The 22,769-nt window shown below is 38.8% G+C and overlaps 1 protein-coding gene across 2 annotated transcripts in view; it reads right to left on the bottom strand.

Moving 5' to 3' along the window:
* PCSK5 (proprotein convertase subtilisin/kexin type 5) overlaps window positions 1-22,769 on the bottom strand; it is a 287,773-nt gene that overhangs the window by 4,290 nt on the left and 260,714 nt on the right. For both annotated transcript variants that reach the window (XM_067569064.1, XM_067569065.1), the window contains exons 25-34: window positions 22,269-22,311; window positions 19,993-20,135; window positions 17,965-18,165; window positions 9,153-9,236; window positions 8,372-8,567; window positions 5,910-6,127; window positions 4,296-4,532; window positions 3,650-3,880; window positions 1,301-1,478; window positions 626-843 (exon numbers count right to left, since the gene is read on the bottom strand). In XM_067569064.1, the coding sequence (XP_067425165.1) occupies window positions 626-843; window positions 1,301-1,478; window positions 3,650-3,880; window positions 4,296-4,532; window positions 5,910-6,127; window positions 8,372-8,567; window positions 9,153-9,236; window positions 17,965-18,165; window positions 19,993-20,135; window positions 22,269-22,311 (1,749 nt within the window). The remainder of the gene's footprint in view (window positions 1-625; window positions 844-1,300; window positions 1,479-3,649; window positions 3,881-4,295; window positions 4,533-5,909; window positions 6,128-8,371; window positions 8,568-9,152; window positions 9,237-17,964; window positions 18,166-19,992; window positions 20,136-22,268; window positions 22,312-22,769) is intronic.

The raw sequence follows: 22,769 nt of genomic DNA, 5'->3' as shown, positions 1-22,769 counted from the left end.
ATCAGAACAAAACTGATGGTGCCCCAAGGTGAACTTCAATAAATATGTGACTGTATTTCAAAATATGTAAACACATTAGGATTCAAGGGTAGCAAGTCCAAAACTCTGTGCTCTGTTTTATTTATTTAATTAGCTGTCGATTTTTTTGCCCCTTCCTTTGAGAATCATTCATCTCTGAAAACTTGGGAGCAGATTCTGAAACCCTGACTCACAAAGTAGTGCATTCAATTGGACTAGTCAAAAAGTAAGGCACTACTCAATGTGCATAAGAGAATCAGAATCTAGCCCCTTGCTTCTGATCCCCTTCCTGAGATTGAGTAGTATCTTACTTTGTGAGTAGCCTCCCTGATTTAAAATGGGACTACTGTGGAGTATGATGAGTCCAGAAATGAACTTGTTTTACAGCGCAATTATTAGACTTCCAAAGTCTGTCTAGTGGTACTTTTGGCAAAACAAGAACAGTATCATTAGAAAAATGTTCAACCTTCATAAATGGACATGGCTTTGTATAACATGTAAGTTGCCTACTGCACAGTATGATCTTGAGCAGAGAGAGTTGAGAGAGAAGATGTAGATAATATTTTAAAGCTCTTGTAGCATAGAAGCACATGATGTAGGATCTTACCTTCGCAGGAACTGCAGGTAGGGTGGCATCGTTCACAGGTGTTTGTATCACGATCCTCATAATAATATTCAGGGCAAGAGAGGAGACATTTGTTCTTGGAGCGCAGCAGGAAGAAATATGTATCACAAGACAGACAGTCTGTGGGCTGAGGTCCCAAACACTCCTTACAGTTCTTGTGGCATCTCTCACACAATCCAGTGGAATTGTTTGCATAATATCTGAAAAGTTTTTGAAGAGGTGAAGGTTTGAAATCATTTACATGGTCAGAAATGATCCATTCCTCTCTTTCAGCGATTGTAAAGATTTCATTCTTGATTACCCTTTTCTTTGCAAAACTGCAGTGTGACTATACGTAGGGTATTCCCTTTAATGGACATATGCCATATGGCCCTTTGAGCTTAACTACAGAGCAGCACTTTCTAAAACAGTAGGGCAAATTCAGTCACAAATAAGCAATTGTGACTCTGGACTGGGACTCAGGAGATCTGTCCCAGCATACCTCCTTGCTGGGGAATCCTAAATTGTCCCTAAACGGCAGGTTTATACAATCCCTAATGTCGAGAAATAACATGAGAAACACTCCTTTTAAAAAAAGCAGAATTGAAGGCTACATGTTATAGTTTAACAAAGCTCTCTGTCACATGTAGCTTTTAGCTACACATCCTGGAGCCTTACCCAACAGTGCAAACTTGAACACATCCATTTCCTTGTTTGTACCAGCCTGATCTGCAGGATAGGCACTGTGTGCTGTGTTTTCCATAGCAAGACTCACAGGTGTTGTGGCATGTGAAACATCGTCCCTCATCACTGTCAACATAATATCCATCAGGACATGCTTCTACACAGGTTGTATCTGCAGAGGGAATAACGCAGAACCAAGGATCATACACAATATTCTCTTCTCCCCATTGAGGCTCAATGATATACCCCATTTCAGATTTTATAGCAGAGCCAGAAGAGAGTGCTGTGCTATATTACTTATTTTTTATGTCTTTTAACTCTCATCCTCTCATTATTCTGTCTCAATTTTCTCTGCCTAATATAGATTGTAAACTCTTCAAGGCAGGGACTGTATTTTTTCAGTTGCTGAACAGTATCAAGCGATTATTATATATAATAATTAATAATAAACAGCATCTAAGATTTATATCACAACATACAAAGGAAGCAATAATCTTCAGGACATTTTATCCCTCCATCTGCAGAGCCATTTGTCTCTTGGTTTCCCTGCTTTTGATTCTAAATACCTCACTCACAGTTTTGATGCATCTTTGGTCAAATCTACAGGATTTATGAGAATTTTGAGCCTTAATAGCTCAATGGCTTTAATCTCAGTGAATAATTGAACAGTTTGCTACTATTTTCCGTGAAGAGAGAACACACTTGCAGTCCTGCCAAATGTACCATGAACATTACAAAGTTTCACTGAAATTTCAGAGGAAAATGAACAGAACCTACTTCTGGAATGTAAGGCTTGCACTGAGTTATATTCAGTTAACTATGTGGGCTCAACCTACCCAATGTTAATTAGGATGAAGGAGAACAATGACTACTCACAAAGTGAAATAATCTTTCTTGTGTTATGTGTTTCACTACTCAGGTTACAGCTAGGCAAGGGATGATTTTTTTCCTTAAAATATTAAAGAAATAATATTAGTGTTTGCCACTCTCTGGACTATAGGTTGTCTGTCTTGCTATCTCAATCTAATGTAAAAGCTGTAACGAGCAAAATAATGTTATTCATTAGTAGTGGAAGGGGGTCTGAACTAAACCCTCAGATCTGTACTCTCTCAAATTTGAGGGTTCAAAATTTGGATCAACATCTGTACTTTCCAAAGCTCAAAGAATTGTGATTCAGTGTTCAACTTTAGTTCAGAGCTGGGAACTCAATTCAAGCTTGGATCCAGGATTGAGATCAGAAGCTTTAGCTAACGCCCAACTCTATTACCATAGTCTCACATTTCTCCTTGCTTCTAGTCAGCATAATGTATGATTAAAATGGTATTTCTTGCAAATTATTTATTTTTGCCCTGAGACAAATACACCAAATAAAATAAGTAAATATGATTTGGTCCTACAATGTTTGTCTAGTTTTTATACAGAAGCTTGCTTCTCTGGAGGAAATTTGGCCCTTGATTAACTTTGTAAATGTTCCTTTATTTTTTTTTTTTTTTTTTTTTTTTTTTTAAATGTGCTCATATTCACTAAATACGAAATCCTGATGGCCTTTCAATTTTCACTCAGTCCTTTCTCAGGCAAACCAGTCTTCTATTCTTTACTTCATACATGAGTTTACTTGAAATGCAGTCCAACAGAGCCTGATCCACTGATCCGGGAACAATTTTTCATCAAGTCTCCTTAACTATGTCTGTATATTTGTGAGTATATCTATATTGCACAATCAAAATCTGTCTAGGCATTTGAACAAACCCACATTTGCAAGTTTATGAGTTTTGTGTGTGCAAAGTAGATGCACTTGCAAAATATATAGGTAGGGCTAAGAGTCTCTCTAAAAAGAACCAAGGGGTTCTTAATGTGATCTTCAAGCCATCCACTTGTAATCAAAGCTGTAGGAAAGGACAGCTGAAAGCAAGCAGGGAGTAGGTAACAGAAAAGTTTTAGTTCTTTGTTAGCCATGAAGTGTTGTGGTGGTTAGAAGTTCTGCATTGGGCCCCAGAGTTTGTCAGGCCCACACCTAAATATCTGTCTAAACTCCAAGGCTGGTCTCTTATGGTCAAGAGATTTTCTTGGCCAGCCCCAAAGAATCAGCTGTTTACATTGTGGCACAAACACCTGAAAGCTATTTGTCATAGCAGACTTGCAATGTTCAGATTGGTTTCAACATGTTGAAATATGGATCACATGACCAACCTTCTTGGCATTTCATGAAAAGGAACAGTGGAAGTTCAGCTTGAAACAGCTCTTTCCCATTGCCAGGCATCTTTTTAATGGCGATCTACCTCGGTCACACATCTTCAAAGGAGAAGACAAAATAAAACTTGGATGCAGGAGCAAGATACTCACTGAGAAGATGCTGATTTTTTGGACAGCTAAGACACTGATGTTCAACAGGCCCAGTACAACGAGAACACCTCCTGTGGCAAGGCTTACAGGTCTGAGTCTGCTCATCATGGTACTCAGTGAGAGAACAATACTTGGAAGTCACACAGTGACCCTGGTTGTTCATCCCCATGCCCTCTCTACAGGTAAGGCAGGCAGTGGAAGAGGAGCAAGTCTGGCATATCCTGTCACACTCTGAAATGTAAAAACAGCATGTATTTCACAACTTTTTTTTTTTTTTTCCATTTCAGGTTATTTTTAAAGTAGCTTTAATTTGTCAAGTAGCCAACATAAAATGTGTCGAGGGAATTGCAGAAAGGTTTGTGTGTTTAAGTATTATTTCCTACCCATACTTTTTATAGCCTAACTGTTTGTCAGCCGTGTTGTCCGTTTACCTAGTTTTGTTGGGTCCCTCTGGGCTTTCTCACAGTTGTCTCTAGTTTGACTTGACTAATGTTGTGTCATTGGCACATTTTGCTGCCTTGCTTGTCTCCTCTTTTTCAGGATCATTGGTAAATATACTAAACCACATCCCAAATCACTTTTGATACTATTCAACCAGTTCTACTTATGATTGTTTCCATATTCCTTTAAAAAAAAAAAAAGATACCTTGACAGTCTTCAGTCTCTGTTTCATAGTAAGTCCCTTCTGGGCATTTGCTATAGCAATTGCCATTGTGCAGAACAAAGGACCTGATGGCACACTCATTACAGTCATCCGAGTCAGGCCCATCACATCCTTTGCAGTCCTCATGGCAAGGAGAGCAACTGTTGGAGTCAGCATAAAAGCCAGTAGGGCAATCCGGCAGACACTTCCCATTGTGCAGGAAAAACTGGTCCATGCATACTAAGGAAAAAGAAAAGCAAATGGCTAAGCAAAAGAACAGCTTATTTTCTTTTACTGATAAGCAGGTGTGTGCATGTGGGGAAAGTGGGGGGGGGGGGGGCAAGAGAGGGGAAGCAGGACTAGTCCCCCACCTGCCCCTCAAATAATCGGCAGGGGCACAGAATTCTGCCAGCACAGGGACGTCCAGCTCCTTTGTCCCCAGGACTGCAGCAGGGAGAATCAACTGGGGGGAGGGGGAGGAGGGAGTGAGCTCCTCTGGCTGCAGGGCCACAGCCGGGGAGGGATGAGCTCCTCTCACCCTAGAGCTGCGGGGGGGCCACAGAACATGCCCCTCCAAAAGTGGCCAAATTTTTATTTCTGTGCCTGCCCTGGCTGATAAGAGCATCAAAACCGAATACGGCACCCACTGCATTACATCTAGGGATGGGCAAACTGGTTTAGAAAAATTAAAAACAAAAAAACATCCTAGAGCTTTTACTATAATTCAGGCTGCACCCAGACTGAGCCTCTGAGTGGAGATGGGCCCATGATGCAAAGTTACATCTGAATTTAATTCCAAACGTCTCAAAAGTTCAGAGATATTTGGATCTAAACTTTTGTTCAGCTCATTATTGAAATAGGGTGTGTCTGGAATATTTGGATCCAGACCTGAATTGCCCCAAAGCCTGGCGATGTTAGAATATGGAGTTATGGGCTGAACTGATCTTTACGTTGAGTTTAGTTTAAACTTGTAGTTTAACCGTTTTGTTCATTAGCCTTCCCTGTCACCCACTTTTACATTTCCAGGTTGACAGTTGCTCAGTTTTACCTGTTCTTGCCATTCACACAACTTTTCAAACTTTTGGGTGAGAAGCCCAACTGAGCACAACCTTTTGTGGCTCACTCATCATTCATTACATTAGCACTCAGTGGGATTGATTCTCCACTGCTCTGCCCCTTATGTAACCATTTGCACCTGTGTAAGGTGGGTATAAAATAGCACTAGTTTAGAATGGTAGCATTTTGCTCCCACCTTGTGCTAATGTAAATGAGTACCTGAGGTGCCAAGCAGTGGAAAACCAGGACTGAGGACTATTACATGCTAAATCAGGGATGGAATTAAGTCAGCAGGAATATCTTGAAATACAAAACGAGCCGAAAAACGAACACTGAACATGTATTGTTCCTAGTTCTATCTGGTTAAAAGTCTTACCACATGATACACTGCACATTAGCACCATCCTGCGTAGATTAATGATTATATTAAAATTACTTTTCTCGTTTTTGTTAACTACAGAAGAACTATTTCTTTCAACAAACGTTTGCCAGCCTATATATTTCCAGAGAGATCTTATCTGAGCCAAGCGGATAAATGCCATTGCTGATTCTCTGCGGTACCTTTGCATGCACTTTCATGAATGCATTCCTGACACATTTCAGGGCAGTGTTTGCAGATTCCATTGGTGGCAAAGTGTTTCTCAGAACAGGAAACTTTACATTCCCACTGCTCCAGCAGTAACGGACTTTCACAGGACTGACATTTTGTGGCACTTGCTTCACATGTCTTGCAGGATTCGCTACATTTGGTGCACGTACCAGTTTCAGCAAAATACCCCCTAGAGAGTCAGGACAAACAGAAAAAATTGTAGGACAGAGCACACTTCTGGAACAGTTAGATAGCACAGCTTATCGCAAATATAGAAGAATAAAAATGTATTTGGATGAATCAGGAGCTTCATAATGGACACATATCACAAAGAGCTGCCATGTGCCACACACATCTCATACAAGATACTTTGCCCACTGTCCCACCATCATCCCTTAGCAGCACCAAAATTACCAACATCCAGAAGGACTGCACTGTGATATCCCCTCTGCACATCCAGGCTTCCTGTCCTCCTGCTCCCCAGGCAAGAAAGGCACAGAGTATGTGAGGAAGAAGCCATTGCCTGCAGCAGCAATATCAGAGGGTTGATTCAGGAGAAGGAAGAGAGATATCATTCCAATGGTGGTAGGGCAAGAAGAGAAAAGACACACCCAAGTAGTGGTTGGGGTAGGGAACAGGGAAGAGAGAAACTTCACCCCAGCACCTGGAAGGATGGGATGTTCCAACACTAATAGAAGGCACTACAATGGAAGGTCAACAACTCTGTAGAGGTGCAATGGAGGGGGGAGAGAGAGAGGAGCTAGAAAATCATGATCACCTCCAAAAGAAGTGTCACTCAAGGAGCTTATGCAAATTTTGGCGAGTGTGTTCTGCTGTCAAGAGTGTGTCATGCTGATATCTATGTTACACAGCCTGTGGGTAAGTGGGGGAGCCTTACTGAGAAGCAGCTCTAACTCTCCTCAGACAATCAGATTACAGTATGTCTAATATGGTGATTCCAGCATGGACCTGTGTGATGCAATTTGTGACTGAACTTGGACATAAACTGATCCTACACAAAATATGCCCTAGACCATGAAAGCAGAACAGCTTTAAGGAGACTGACAGAACAGCTGTGGGCAACCACAGTCATTCCAGGTTTGGAAGGATTAATCATAACCAAATAGTAGCGAGGATTGGCCTATACCTCGTAGATGAAAGGAGATGGAGGGGCAGGCTGGAGGCACATTTCATTCTGCATAAGATCTTGAAAAGAAATGTCTGGAGTGAGGCCAATACGCTGTTTGAGATAATTACTTATTCAAAAATATACAGTGATTTGATAAAACTGAGGAAGGAACAAGCATAAAAAGCAGTGCCAGCAGAATACCTACTCTGCACTAACACTTACACCCAGGTAGCCTTCACAAAAAGGGGGCCCCTCCAATGCTCTAGTGACATTTCAGGGAAATGCTTTAAAAGAACAAGGGCAGTATTTTTCTAAGAAAGCCAAGGAGGTCAATTAGGAGGAAAGTTGAGACAGTAACAGAATAGAAGAGAGTCCTCCTCCATCTTTTCTATTTCTGTCTTCTTTCTTTTATCATCTCTCAGTATCTTTCCAATCCCTTCTTCCTTCCTCTCCTTCTGTTTTGTGACCTTATCCTCTCACACTCAACAGCTCACCTTGCTTTGCTGAGTCAGTCTTTCTAAATGCCCCTGGTTGGTGTGTCAGAAGGGACAAGTGGGACAATAAGACTCATAGAACACTCCCCTCCTCCACACTACAGTACTTTCTTTGGTTCTAAAAGAGGACAGTTAGAACTGCATGAGAGCCTCTCTGCTCCTGTGTGATATCTTGCAAATGGCGGTAGTGGTAAATGTAATGAAAAATATCCTGTAGGGGGCTGAATCTTGAAACTAAACTCAGGATGACTTTGTTTCAGTAAAGCCAGAATCTGGAACTCTATTATGAATGGGTCTGGCAAAATAGTCTGGAAGGCAGCAAAAAGGAGAGAGTAGCAGCAGGAATCCATGAAAAATGTGAGTTAAATTGCATTATCCCTTCATCCTTTTTTAATCCTGTATTCTACAGCATAAGAGAGAAGGTAGTGAAGGTTGCTGAGGCTTACTTTCAGTCAGTGTGGAGATCTATACTAAGGGTGAAATCCTGGCCCCATTGAAATCAATGGGAGTTTTGCCACTGACTTCAGGATTTCATGCCTAGTGCTTAACTTTACTTACAATCACATATGGCCTTTGCTAACGAGATCATAGTCAATTACTTCATGCAGCTGAAAACATATACATCAAGTTTCAGCACATTGTAATTTCTGATGGTCAAAATGATACATTAATGTCTCCATAACGTGAGTTTATGATGGACTATCTAGAAGGACCTTAGTTATGGAGACAAGTGGCACAGTTAAAAATTAGTGAGCAAACTTGAAAGTTGGTGTAAATCAACAAAACAAAGAATAAATATAAAATAACTTACGTGGGGCACTCCTGAAAGCATCTGCCTTCGTGTAGGTAGAGTGGCCGATGTGGCTGAGACTGGCACTTCTGGCAATGCCTGGGTTTAGAGCAGACTTCACAGTCATCTGTGCAATTCTCACACCTCCCACTTTTCAGGTCGACAAAGGTTCCTCCAGGGCATGTATGTACGCAGGTCTCAGCAAAAAGAAATCTCCCTAGCAATACACCCACCCCAATGAAATGGCACAATTGAGAAGGCTAAACAAAACAATGCCAGGATCTTGTTTGTGCTAGCCACACCTGTGCTAGCATGTTAAATATGGAACCTTCATTTTGCACTTCCTGCATTTCCAAAGCCTAGGGGTTTTTTATTTTTTAAGAACTTCAACATTTTATAAGCCATTGTCCAAAAAGGTCAGATGGCTTAAAAGTCAGGTCAGTGATGACCAACCATCACTCATAGATTTTAAGGCCAGATGGGAGCAGGATGATCATCTAGTCTAACCTCTTGAATAACAGAATTTTACCCAATAATTCCTGGATCAAGCACATAATTTCTGGTTGAGTGGGTGAGGAATCAGATCCCTTGAAAAGTTTGTCCAGTGGCTTTGCTACTAAAAATATGTGCTTTATTCCTAGCCTGAATTTATCAAGTTTGGATCTTCCAGTCATATGCCTTTATCTACTAGATTAAAGAACCCTCTCCTATCCATTGACCAAGATATTTCCTGGGAATATATAATGTACAGAAGTATCTAGCACGCTACAAACTCTTCCCAAAGAAGCTAAATGTCATTTACCTTCTGGACATGAAGTGCACACATCAGCAGCTCTATCACAGGTCTTACATGAAGACTCACATAGTTGGAGAAGTTTTTTGGTGTCTGGATAGGGAGAGAAGAAAATACTTCTGTTTACACTGTATAGTCATAGTAAGGGCTGGATCATATATGGTACTTTTAGAAGGGCAAATAGGCAGGGCTCCTTTATTCAATCTGAAATTTCCTATTTGCTTTTTCTATGTAGATTCACTCAGAGCTATTTTTTAAAAGCTAACTATTTACAGCCACAAAAGTCTAATGATAGAATCCTTGAAATTAGACAATTGACAGTTTAATTCAACCACATATTCTTGACTGAGGAGTAAAGGGTTAGTGTGGAAAAATAAAACACAAATGTTATTCTCAAATGCAGTTTGACATTGTTTTAGAGTGTTAATTGCAAGTGTTGAGGGTATTTTAGCTTATTATTGGTAATTTCAGGTTGGTGATATGAATGGTTATTGAATTTAGATCACAAAAAGATAAAGCAGATACATTTTAATTAGGGATGAATCAGTTGTTCTTATATCCTTTAAATTTAAACAGTAGATTAAGCCCCTTCTAACTTTTCTCTTTTCCAATCTTAATAGTTCTAGTGTTTTCATTTTCCCCTCAGATGTAAACCCCCATCATACTTCTCAACAGCCTCATTGTCCTTATCCAGATCTATTCCTCCTTAACAAGACCAAAGTATGGTGGCTAAAACAGAACTCAGTACTATGGACCATCAACAAACACTGTATTGTTTTCTAGCCCTATGAGAGAATGCATCTTCTCCCAGAACAGCTGAAAAAGTGTTAACTCTCTCTTCTTGAGTAGAGGAAAGCCTACAGCTTAAGTACCTGCATTATCACAGTAGTAGGGCTGGCCCAGCTGTGATGAATTAAGCAAATCTCCCAACACACTATAAGAAAACTGGACTGTAAGGAGGTGAAACTGGTTGATAGGAAGGCAAGGTAGAACTTTTGCAGGATGTGGAGCAGGAAATGGGTTTTTTTTTAAAATTCAAACTTTAGTTTCATAGCTGTTCATTTTTAGTTAGGTTCCTATGGAGTTAAGGGTGTAGGAAGCTTTACTATATAGCCTTTAACACTCATTTCTTTGATCTAGGCTTTGAAAAGTTGGCTTTGGTAGTCAGTAGGGCTTCAAGATCCTTGTCTATTGATCTTATACTTATACAGGGTTACCTGTTCTGTTTCTCACCTAAGTAGCTTCTGTGTCTTGTTTTGTGCTACACACAGAGCAGATAGCGCACTGGGCTGTTCATGATAATTCCTTTCCTCTGCGGGTCCTGCAATTTCAACACCCATTACCATCTGTGAAACTCTAACTTTTAACAGTATACACTATTTGCCCAACACACTCAAAGCCATCTAGAGTCTCTCTCAACTGTCTGGGTATTATTAATCAAAACAGCTTAGAAGAATCAGCAAACTTCACTCTAGTTTTCCTAATCATTAAGACTATAGTACTGGCCTTGACAGGCCTCTGAGAACCTCATTAGTGACCCTCCACCTCCCTTCATTTTGAGGTGCAGCAATTCACTACAGCTTGTTTTTGACCAGACTTTGCCCTTTTGGTCCATACTATTCACTTCCTTAATGTTTTATTGTGGACTTGAACAAGCGCCTTTAAAAAAACCAAGTAAAATGTGTTTATTGGGCTATGTTTATTTAGTTTTGCTTTTAAAAAAATACTCTGAAAATGTTAGGTCTGATTTTCTTACATGAACTGATCCTACTAGGTTATATTTTTCAGGTTTTTTTATTTTTCTGTCTTTAAATATACTGTATATAATCTTCCCTGATACTGAGGTGAGATCCACTGCAAATCCTAGGATCTCCCTTGGTTCCTTCTTTTTTAAAGTAAGCCCCACGTTAGCCACACTGTGATCATCTTGAAGAATTGTTGATATATTCCATAGCCATGTTGTCAACTAAGAATGTTTCTCACTTTATTTACCTAAAAAACCTCATGTGAACTGAATATCATCTGTTTCTGGAATCTAACTGCAGCTGCATTTCTCAGGTCACTCTATCAGTTCCTTTCTTAGCACTTTCAATATTTGTCAAGGCTACAGTGATTTCCCATAGGAAGTGCCTGAGATTTTCATGAATCAAGATGAAATACAACATTTTTATATAACTTCTCAGCAGTCACACACTCCCTCTTTCCACTGATGTATTTTGTTTATTTCCTTTGAAATCCTCACTATAGAGAGGGCAAACTCTTCTAAGTATTGTCAATTAATACCAGTTATGATAAAGAAGGGAAACAGAAATATAGCTGAAGCAGCCACTGACAAGATTATTGGACCCTGATCTTGACTGAGGCCTCGGGGTGGCATAAATAATAAATAGCAGTTAGATAAGGCTGAGATCAGAAAGACTGTTAGCAACTGCTGAGAAATGTTTAGAGGAGCTCACCACTTTGAAAACATTCAACACTTTACAATTAAATACCAATTTTCACTTATAATGAAATATTTCAGTAATCAAAATGATCATTTAATGTTTGGGATATTTTTTGGCAACAGCTGTGATATGGTCGTTCTTTGCAATACATCAGAGTCTCCACCAGAGGGGAATATGCACAAGCGGTTACGCTTTTGTGATATTTTTGCCTGGAACATAGAAGAAAATTTTTATAATCCAGTCACTCTAGTTTATAACTTTCCAGTCAGAAGTAAATACTTAAACACTTAACTTGAGGATTCTTTTCCTAGTACTAATATGAAAAGCTTGCAGTTAATTGGGCCTTTTTGGATTGTTGAGTTCTCCCAGCTTTAAAATTGGTATTTATTTTGATAGGAGCAGTTGGACCCTCATTTTGAAAAACCAAAGTAGTCTGAGTGATGCCCTAAATATCTCTCAAAATGAGTAAATATGCTGCAAAAAGGTTTTGTGGTACACACCAATGCACAGCACCTGCCATGATGTGACCAATGTTTCTATGCATAGAACAGTCTTGAAAGTTGTCCATAACATTTGCCAGCCCAGGGACAAAATATATTTGTTGGCCTTTGCTCTGATGATAATGAGAAACAGGTGGCCAGTTTCTGCCCCCACAATAATTTTTTACTTGTCATTGATTTACTCACTCTGGGCATGTGGGCAAGGAGAATTCTGTAGATAATTAGTTAGAATTAGTTAGATAATTAGTGGAGGAGTCGTCTCTGAAGGAAAAAGGTTCATGAGACTACAGAAAAGAATTGCCAGCTCTGGTTTTTATCCTTGCATTCTGTCCTATTGTACCCCTCAATTGTTATGTTAAACCAAGCATTAAATGAGACCAGCTCATGGCTGCTTGGCCAGCTGTTACCTGTATCTGGAGGATTCCTTCTTGTGCTCTGGAATCTAAGCTTTCATTTAAAACTTGAAATCTCTAACATTTATGGTTGAAAAGAAAAGTTTAAATATGTGAGCCAGATGTCCGCTATTGCAATGACGTTTGCCTAATTCAGCAGACAGCCTGAAATAATAGGTCCGAGAGAAGTGTGAACTGCCCTTATTCATATATATGGAATGTTTACTCTGAAGCTTATTGATGATAGTTTAACTTTTAACATATTTACTACATCATTGCTGGTTTAAAACCATGCAAAGAATCCTCTTCCAGATCTTTATGTTATGTTATGTTCTTCCTTGGATTTCGCAGACCCTAAAATGCCACGCATGTAAACTTCCATTGAGGCCGGATTTTGCCTCAATACTCTTATTTCTTGTTTCCTCCCTCAGTAAAGGCAAGTGCTGTATAAATGTTTTCAGCTTCACTCTCCAGTGCAGAAGCTAAGGAGCTGACCTGAACTTTGCCACTTTCTGTGGTAAGCTTTATGGCAGTTCGGGATATGTGGAAGCATTCCATCCACTCGGCCCATTCCATGAGCTTATCAAACTGAAAGGTTTAGGAAGGGCTTAAATTTGGGGTCCCCCCCCCCTTTCTTATTTATGCTAGTTCAAAATGAGTCCATCTACTTCTGACAACATGACATGGGACAATGATAAAACAATCACAGTAAGCACTGATTTTTTTCCAACACTGAACAAAGAACTTTTGTTCTAACACAGATAACAGTGGGTGAAATCCTGACCACATTGGAGTACTGAAGTCAAGTGTCCATGATGTTATTTTTGTCTTTCTTGCGCTTCTACTTATGACTTCTCTTAGATTAGAACCTTCTGTTACAGATCTAAAGTAACAGTACACACACCCTTAAAGGTATCCGATGTAATGGAAGTAAATTGGAAGCTCCTTGAACGGCTGTTCACTTGTTCTCAAGAATGCTGTGTGAATGGGCCTGTCTGAAGAGACATTGGTTTAAATGCAACCCTTATCATTCAAATTAGCTGCTTTGCTGTACATTAGAGCCCTGCATGTGACTACTTTTAGCCCTGCTCCTGCTATTCTGGCAGTGGGTCCCTGTGGGATCTGTGGTATCCCAGTCCTGCTGCAGGGCTCCACACTAGACCCGTGCAGGGCTTAACTGTACAATCCATTCTTTGGTCTTTCTCATGCTTCTTGTCAGCCACAGCAGAGTTCTCATTAATGCATGGTCAGTTTCCCTTTGATCCCTGGCCTCTTCATTAGTTTTTACCTTGGGCTTATACACAGAACAATCCTTCACACCTGTGCAGTGTAGGATCAAGCCATTGTTTCACATTTACAAAAGCCACTTATGGACTCAGTACATTTGTTTTCTGTTTAGGGATCACATTTATTCTTGCTCATATATAGGGAAAAGGAGAAGAGATTTCACTAGTTAATTTTTTTTCAATTCTTGATATCAAAGTAGCTCCCCACCCACATTTGCAATTACTCTCCCTTGCTTCCTAATTAAAAATACAGCTGCTTCTGCTAAAGATCCTGAATTTCTGTGTGAATCTTTTTTGTAAACCCAAAAGCTGAAAACATGCAGTACATTGCTGCAGAGAGGAATATAGAAGGAACTGCACTGCCAGGATTGTTGTAACCACGTGTGCGTTCCTTTTAGAAGGTGACCTGTTTGGTTTGTATGCTGTGTAGTAAGGATGTGATTTGAATGTGATCCAGTTATTTCCAGTGGGGATGCTGTTTAGTTTGTTAGATTTTATTCTGTTTATGGCACTGGCCTTGCAAAAACGATACAGCCATGAATAAAAATACATAAAACAGACCACATATCTCTAAAAGATAATTACAATTAAATAGACGTGATAAAACATAATGAAAACACTATACATAGGTAAAAGAATATTATAAGCTATCCCATCTTAAAGACTTATGAGAATTATAAATTCAAGGGTACTGAAGGTTAGGTAAGAAGTAAGTCACAACCCCCAGTAACCATTAATTCCCAAGCTGGTTATCACGTAACAGCCATAAGATTAATTTAACGAATGAATGCCTTGAATAAAAATCTGCCTGCAACTCCAATGGGGATGATGAAAACTGTGTACAGGTTAGTGAATAAGTGTTGCCTGCCTCTGGCAGCCTTACACTTCACATATGGATGTTATTTAAAATGGTCCCCTAACTCCTGTCATGGTGCTAAATACTCCTCTGTAGATATCATGAAATTTTCCATTTAGATTTTCTTCCTCCCCTTCTCCCTCTTAGTCCTTGTTTCCCATTTCTCTACCTTATCCATTAGTCCCTATCCCCTCACTCTCTTCACTAGTCTCACATCTCTTTCTAGATACACCATAGAATATATATCTAGAGCCAGATCCTCAGTTGGTGTAAATCAGCGTAATTACCCTGAAGTTAGTGGACCTATGAAGGATTGTACCAGCTGGCCTCTGATTCCTAGAGTCCTATAATTTCTGAATATTTTGTTTTCTCTCCACCACTCCTCTTTCAACATGCTGTTATATGTTTTAATTCTTGTTGCTTAATATGCTATTTAGGGAAAGAAAATGTGCAAAGTCGCATGCAGTTGGTGAATGGCTTCTAGTCCACTTCTCAATGGCTGCTCTTTCCATTATGTGTTATGATGTGTGATATGAACTGTACTGGCTGTGTACTTACGTAATTAGTGACTAATTTTGTTTTGAAATGATTTGCATGTAAAGAGGCACGTACGCAGTGTTGGATCTATAACAGAAACATTTCCTTTGGACCTCTCAAAAGAATACGCTAGGCTATACTGTATGACTGAGGAGCATACAAGCCCAGGGTGTGGTATTTCCAGTGAACTGGCAGAATGAAGACCTGATTTCATCTTGCAAAATGTCTAGTCCAGTTGATAGGGTGTGTGTAATCACTTGGTGAATCAAGCCTACACTAGTATGTTTCCTGGCTCCCAAAGTCATTTCATCATCTGGTACACCAGATAAAATACAGATGTTTTGAGCTACAAACACAGAGCTCAACCATTTTTTTTCTTGGCTTGCCCTTTGTTTTAAATGTCTGGATGCCAGACAAGCTTGGTTTCCTTGTTTCAGGCCTTGATAGGATTTATTAACAAATTCCCAGTTTGGAATTGAATTGTTAGTCCGCCAGAGTGCCCACAAAATAGGTATAATTTTAGAAAGTTGTTCTAAGCACACTTAGTCTTTGGCCAGTATGCTCATGAAAATTCATGATTGTGGTCTTTCATTTATCCTCACGCAAGGAATGGAAGTGGAAGTTAAACATGCAAAAAAATGTATACGATACACGCAGAAGGAGATTTTAATCCTGACCAAGATACATCAATCTCTCAAAATGTAAAGAAATTCTGCCATCACATTGACTTATCTCTTAGCATGCTCTGGTATGCTGCCCTTTAATTTGTTTGTCTAGGAGCCAAACTGAGACAACAGCTTTGTTTCATGAGACTCAAAAGGTTGGTTATGAACCAACTGGTCCAACATGAAAGGTCAATTCAGTTACTAAATCCATTGTAACATTTTCAACTACACTGTCTGGATCTATGTGCTCAGACATAGTCCAACAGAGATGAAGGTAATGGCATCGTTATTTGTGAGCTGAGTTCGAGGTCCAACACACCTCAGCCACAACTTTGCCTGCCTTTACTTTAGCATAATTTTTAACAGAGAAAGAGTAAGAGGCTTTTTCAAAGTACCTTATGGTAATTATTGAATTAACCTATGCAGATTTGGATATTTTGGCCAGATAGCTGGCTGTGTCATGTTCAATGGGATGGCAATGTGTTTTGTTTGGTTATAGTAGGGAGTGGGAGTCAAGTGACTTGAGGTTTTTATTCGGTCACTGTCTCACTGTGTGACCTGGGACATGTCATTTCATCTATGGCTCAGTCTCCCAATCAATCATATGGGAATAATAATACTTACTTACCTTGGTGAAACATGAGATCCTCAGATGAGACAAAATTCCTATGTGTCATTATTTATTCATAGTTATAGATAATTGTAACAAGAAGGGAGCATTTAGATACCAAATAAATAGCAAATTCAGGGCCTTTGCACACATCTTTTTTGCAAAGAAGAAATATGCTGCTGTCTGGCAGAACACATCTTAATGGGTAGGAAGTACATTAGTTTGGAAATATTAGACAATAATTAGAGATAAGCTACTAATCGGAACATTTTCTTGTTGCTGCCAACACCACCTTGCAAAAGGGGTATATAGATGTTAGTTAATGGGAAGGCCATCTGAATCCCAGAATAGCCATTGTTGTATTTGCTCTCTTAAATCCAAATAAATACATTTGAATCAAAAGCAAATTTTGATTTGACTACATTTGTGACTCTCATGTTCCCTTGCAATGAGCATCTGAGTACTTGAGCTTTACTAATTTGAATACTCACACACACTGAAATTCACACCTGTGCAGAAGGCCAGTAGAAGACCAATGCTTCATTTAAATCCCATTTAGTCCCTAGTATGGTATGCAAGTAGTGCAGAGGACTTGTGCTGGGCCTCTGCACAGCAATGAATCTAATTTTAAAAAGATAATTTTAGGCTAGTATACAAATATTCACAGCAAGTGAATTCATAAAATTCACAAGTAGCACTGCTTTGATTTGATGCAAAAATCATGCAAATTTGGGATTAAAATAATCCCATGTGTTTCATGTAACTAACCAACATAGTACACAGCACAAATTACCTATAGTTACAAGGAACTGTTCATTAATGATCCACAGACTAAGAATTATTTGCTGAAGAAATATGTAAGTAATTTTTTTACAGTGAAAAAATGTGGAAGTCCTGTAATCTGTTTACAGGTTGTTCATGAAAACAAAAAATATAAAATGATGTATTTGTGTCAAATCATTTGCTCTGCTCCAGTAATGATGCTAATAGTTAGCAATAGCACTTCACATTTTAAAATATTTTACTGACATTAACTAGTACCTTACCACACTCTTGTGGGAGTAAAAATATTATCTCCATTGTATAGATGGAGAATCTGAGATAGAAAGAGTTGAAGTGACCTTGGGCAGTCACAGATGAAGCTAATGTCAGAGCCATGGTTTAAATTCAAGAATTCCAGTTCCAAATCCTTTGTTCAGTCCATTAGATCATATGGTTAATCCTTAAATTTGGGGATCCATTAAATTACCTACAACATACCCAATACAAGGCCTCAAAATATGGTCTAACCTGGATTTAAATTGTGCGTAAACCTTAGGCTCTCTGCAAAGGGGTGATTTCCACCCTCTGTGACCAGATTTATATTTGTAGTCTGTATGATTCCTTAACTTTACAGTCTACTTAGATATGAGGTAGTTTTAACTTATCTATAGGACCTTGAAAACAAGGGGTTAGATCTTTTTCTAAACATTTCTAATCATAATAGTCCACGGGGATGAAATGAAAGGGATCAAAGGATCTAGTAACATACCATCCCAGAATTTCCCCTCCACTACCACGTTTTCTGGATTCACACACTTCCCATGCAGTAGGTGTAATTTCTCTTTGCAGCTGGTGCAGTCATCAAAGTTGAATCCTTCACATGTTGCACAGGTCCTATGGCACTCTTCGCATTCTCCAAACTCCTCATCAGCGTAGAAACCATCTCTGCAGTAACTTACACATTTCCCATCTACGATATGGATAGAGAGCTTTTAAGTCATAGTATCGCTCACACAGGTCAAGTATCACAAGATGAAGAAATGCTTTATACACATATCCATACTGGGTGTTGTGAGGAACAGCAACACTAACAATACTCTGTGCTTGAGGATTATTAGTGAAGTTTAATCTCTAGTCTTCTTTATGCAGCCTCCAGGCCTCTTGGAAATTCAGGGATACATTTTGAAAGATTGTGTGTGGTTTCAGACACATGATTCCTATTAAAGCCAATTGGAAATGAACAAATTAAAGTCAATTGGGAATCCTGCAGCTCAGACCCAGAACAGCTCTAAAACTATATTCTTTAGGTTTCAGCATCCAAGTTAGACATGTGTATTTTGAATAAACTTGGCTACTTGAGATTGGGGAAGGCATATAGCCCTGATCTCTCTCTCAGGTATTTTAAGAAAAACAAACAGAACAGTAAAACAGTGTGAAATTTTTGTTGTGCCTCTCCCCCCAACACCTGGCTTAAAATTTTATTGCAAACTTTAAACTCAGCCTATGTCCTTAGAGAAAACTTCACAAATCTTTCAAGCCATTTTTTACCAAGTTTTAGGTAGAGCGAGTCTACCTCAAAATACTAAAAAGCCAAAACTCACCATCTTACAAAAGTTCAGATATAGATCTGAATTTCATGGTTGAACCCTGTCTCTAAAATGGGACAACAAAAATCTAAGATCCGAAGATCCCATATGTAGACCCAAAGTTTGAAATCCTGATTAATTTTCAGATTCCAGCAAATGTGAGGCCAATATTGAGTGAACTTGGGCTGATTCACACCTTCAGTTTACCACAGTGAAGGTGCTTGGGTGCCATGGTAATGGTTGATAGTATAAAACACTAAAATAGTTGAGAAAGAATCAGGGCTAGTTTGAACAAATCTAAGGTTCCTTCCAAAGCCAATCAATTAGAACTTCTGGTTGCAAAACCCAAAATTGAATTTGACTTTCTTCCCAATACCCACAATCATGTGGGGAAAAATAGGCCTTGTGTTTGGAACTGGACATAAAAATGGTAATACCTAAGTTTGCAGAGGAAGTTAGGAGAAAAATTGATAGAGCTTTCAAATTGAACAGGAGAATAGAGGATCTTACAGTGTATCCTAGCAATGGTCATGGTAACTTGAGGCAACCTTGGTCTCTCCTTTATCATCATATAGCTTTTTGTCAGCATGAAGCAGCTTGTCCTCTGTAGCACCCAGAACAGTAGGACTGAGTCTGCCATATGCTGCCATATGCTCCCTGTAGCTCAGATTTATCTGAATTAGCCCTGACTGCTTTATAGTTTCATAACAAAACCATGATGAATTCTTAGTTTTGTGTGAGTCTGATGTGAAATTTCGTGGTTTTAACTTGGTTTTGCTCGGACTATTTGAGGTTTATTTGTTCAGACCTGAGAGTCCAAGTTAAACCAGAATGTGCAAAGCCACACAAATTAAAAGCAAAGAAAAGGTTTGCTTAACTCTCTGGAAACAAAACCACCTCATTTCACATAGTGCTATCAAATAGAAATCTTTTCCTGTATGTGCTCAAAGAAAGTGAATTGAAGCCAAACTCTTGTTAAAAATAAAAATTCCCAGTTGGAATTCATAGTAAAGAATGTTGGAACTTTTGAACCAAAAGATCTCTTGTATTTACATAAAGGGCCTGCTTCCATAAGGTGTCCTCAATTGCCAATTACTTCTATAGAGAGTGCTCAGGAACCTCAGAGGATTAGATCCAAATTTTAGCCTTCAGTGCAAAGCTCCAAATCATTTTTGAGACGGCATATGTACACTACCTGTTACTTTCCTTACCTAAGAGATAGAAGCCTTCCTTACACCAGGAGCACTCGTACTTGTCACAGCTGCCACAGTTTTCATCACATTCTATACATTGGGGAGTACTCTCATCATTGTAGGTGTTCTCAGGGCAGTTTTTATAGCAGTGCTGCATATACCTAGTGTCAGAACATTCTTAGTAAGTTTAATAAATCAGTGTGAGGTCATGAAGTTCATTTTCATGAGTGTGGTGAACATGCATAATTCCTAAGCAAATGTAATACAATTACTCACAGACTAAATAACTACCTCTTTCAACACTAAAGCCTCCAGAAGCTAGGTTTGTTAACATTATGGTTCTCAAATATACTTGTGAAGTTTGATTTTAAAAAAATTAAAGCACACAGTTATGTGCTTAATCTGCACATTCATTTATTGCTGTTGCTTGATAATAATCGGCCGTCTGAACATGCGTAACATCATATTTGTACACATGTCATGTATATGTATAGACAGATTCATAGATCCACAAACTTTAAAGCCAGAAGAGACTATTGTGAAAATCTAATCTGACTTTCTGCATAACAGAGGTCATAGGTCTTTCTTGAATTAATCCTTGTTTCAATCCCAATAGCTGTGCTTGAACTAGAGCATGTCCTTTAAAAAAACATCCTATCTTGATTTTAAAATTTCCAGTGATGGAGAATCCAGTACAACCCTTGGTAAATTGTTTCAGTGGTTAATTAACCTTATTGTTAAAAATTTGTGCCTTATTTTGAATCTAAATTTGTCTAGCTTCAACTTCAGCTATTGGATCTTGTTATATCTTTACTAGATTGAAGAGCCCTCTGTTAACAAATTTTGGTTTCTGACGTAGGTACTTACAGTCAGAGGTAAAAAAAACTCTTAACCTTCTTTTAGGTAGAATCAGTAGATTGAGTTCCTTGAGCCTATTAGTTTAAAGCATGTATTCTAATCTTTTAATCATTCTTGTGGGTCTTCTCTTACTCCTCTCCAATTTTTCAACCTCCTTCTTGAATTATGATCACCAGAACTGGACACAATATTTCAGCACTGGTCATCCCAGTGCCAAATACATAGGTAATATAACCTCCCTAATCCTACTCAGTATTCCTCAGTTTATATATGCAAGGATCACATTAGCCCTTTTAATCTCAGTGTCACACTAGGAGTTTGTGTTCAGCTCATTATCCACCATGCCCCCCAAGTCTTTTTCAGAGTCACTCCTTCCCAGGATAGAGTCCCCTCTTTCTGTAGGTTTGGCCTACATTCTGTGTTCCTAGATGTACAACCTTACATTTGGCCGTATTAAAACATACATCGTTTGATTGCACCCAGTTTAGCAAATGATCCAGATCATTCTATATCAGTGACCTGTCCTCTTCATCATTTACCCCGATCTTTGTATCACTTGAAAACTTTATCAATGATGATTTTGTTTTCTTCCAGGTCTGTGATGAAAATATTAAATAATGTAGGGTCAAAGACCCTTTAGAAACACATGCTCAGTGATGATTCCTTGTTTACAATTAGATTTTGAGATTTATCAGTCAGTTTTTAATCTTAGATGTTAATCTACAGCATGAATGGTGAGGATTATAATATATATTTTCTAACTGCAATCATTAAATAAGATACAACTTGCAAATACTTACCCACTATCTACAGAGCCCAGTAGTATCAGCTGTAGCATATATGGGGAAAAATCTTGGAATTTGCCAACAGGTAAATTTCCAGCATCCAGGTACAGAAAGGCAAAGACTTTGTGAATGCAAGTGTGAGGCTGGATACTTGCCATTTTAAATAAAGAAAAGCTTTCTCCCAAGTAGAATAAACAGGTAGGCTATTATGTTACACCACTGGCTGCTCATCTCAATAACTTGACAGCATTAGAGTGCTGGATCTGTTTATTGCCATCACTGACTATAAGAGGTCAGGCATGAATCTGCTCCATCTGTGGATTTTGCTATTGCTTTAGGTAGGAGCAGGAAAACACTACAACGTCCTGATTCTGCTTTCCTCAACTCTTTCCTCAACTCTTATTATGGTCAGTGGGACTTAAAGATACTTAGCATCTTGGCCATAAGTGAATAATGCTTTGCTTTAGTGTTTGAGAGGGTCTCCCCCATACCTATCCTCCCTCCCTTTTTAAAGTTCCTCTACAACCCACAACCCCCCTCTTTGTTCAAGCAGCAACTATGAAGCTAACTGATATGGCATAACCACCAGTACCTTCGGGAGCATTGTTTTTGGTTCAGAAAATGTAGTGATACTAAAAGAGTTGAACTTACATATAGTAATTGTGAATGCATGACGTGCATATTCTCGGGTCATCTGAAATTGTAAAACAAAATTACATAAATGGTACTCCAGTTTGAAAAACAATATGCTAGACATGACAAAGCTTTTAAAATTAAATTATTTTCTGACATTGGAATTACTAGAGATGGACTTGAACTGGAATCTCAGGTCTGAATCCCCTTCAGTTTTGAAGTAATTTCTTTCCAAAACCAGATTCTGGCCTAAATTTTCAAGTGACCAGTGATTTTGAGCGCCCAACCTGAGACACATTAAAGGAGCCAGCTTTTCATAAAGTTCTTAGTATCCATCTTCTGAAAATCAGGACCTTTCAAGCGGTTTCAAATTGGGCACCCAAAAATTGATACCCTCATAATCACTAGTCACGTCTCAAAATGTGGTTTCAGAACAATTGTAATTACTATAAATGGAATTTGTCAGATGACATTTTTAGAAACAAACTTTTAAAAAATATGAATAACTGCTGAAATTTG

This window comes from Emydura macquarii, unplaced genomic scaffold (assembly GCF_026122565.2).
Source record: "Emydura macquarii macquarii isolate MOO-44397 ecotype Brisbane River unplaced genomic scaffold, CSIRO-AGI_Emac_v2 contig_2897, whole genome shotgun sequence".
In the NCBI taxonomy this organism is placed as follows: domain Eukaryota; kingdom Metazoa; phylum Chordata; order Testudines; family Chelidae; genus Emydura; species Emydura macquarii.
This window is presented reverse-complemented; position numbering and strand designations above follow the sequence as displayed.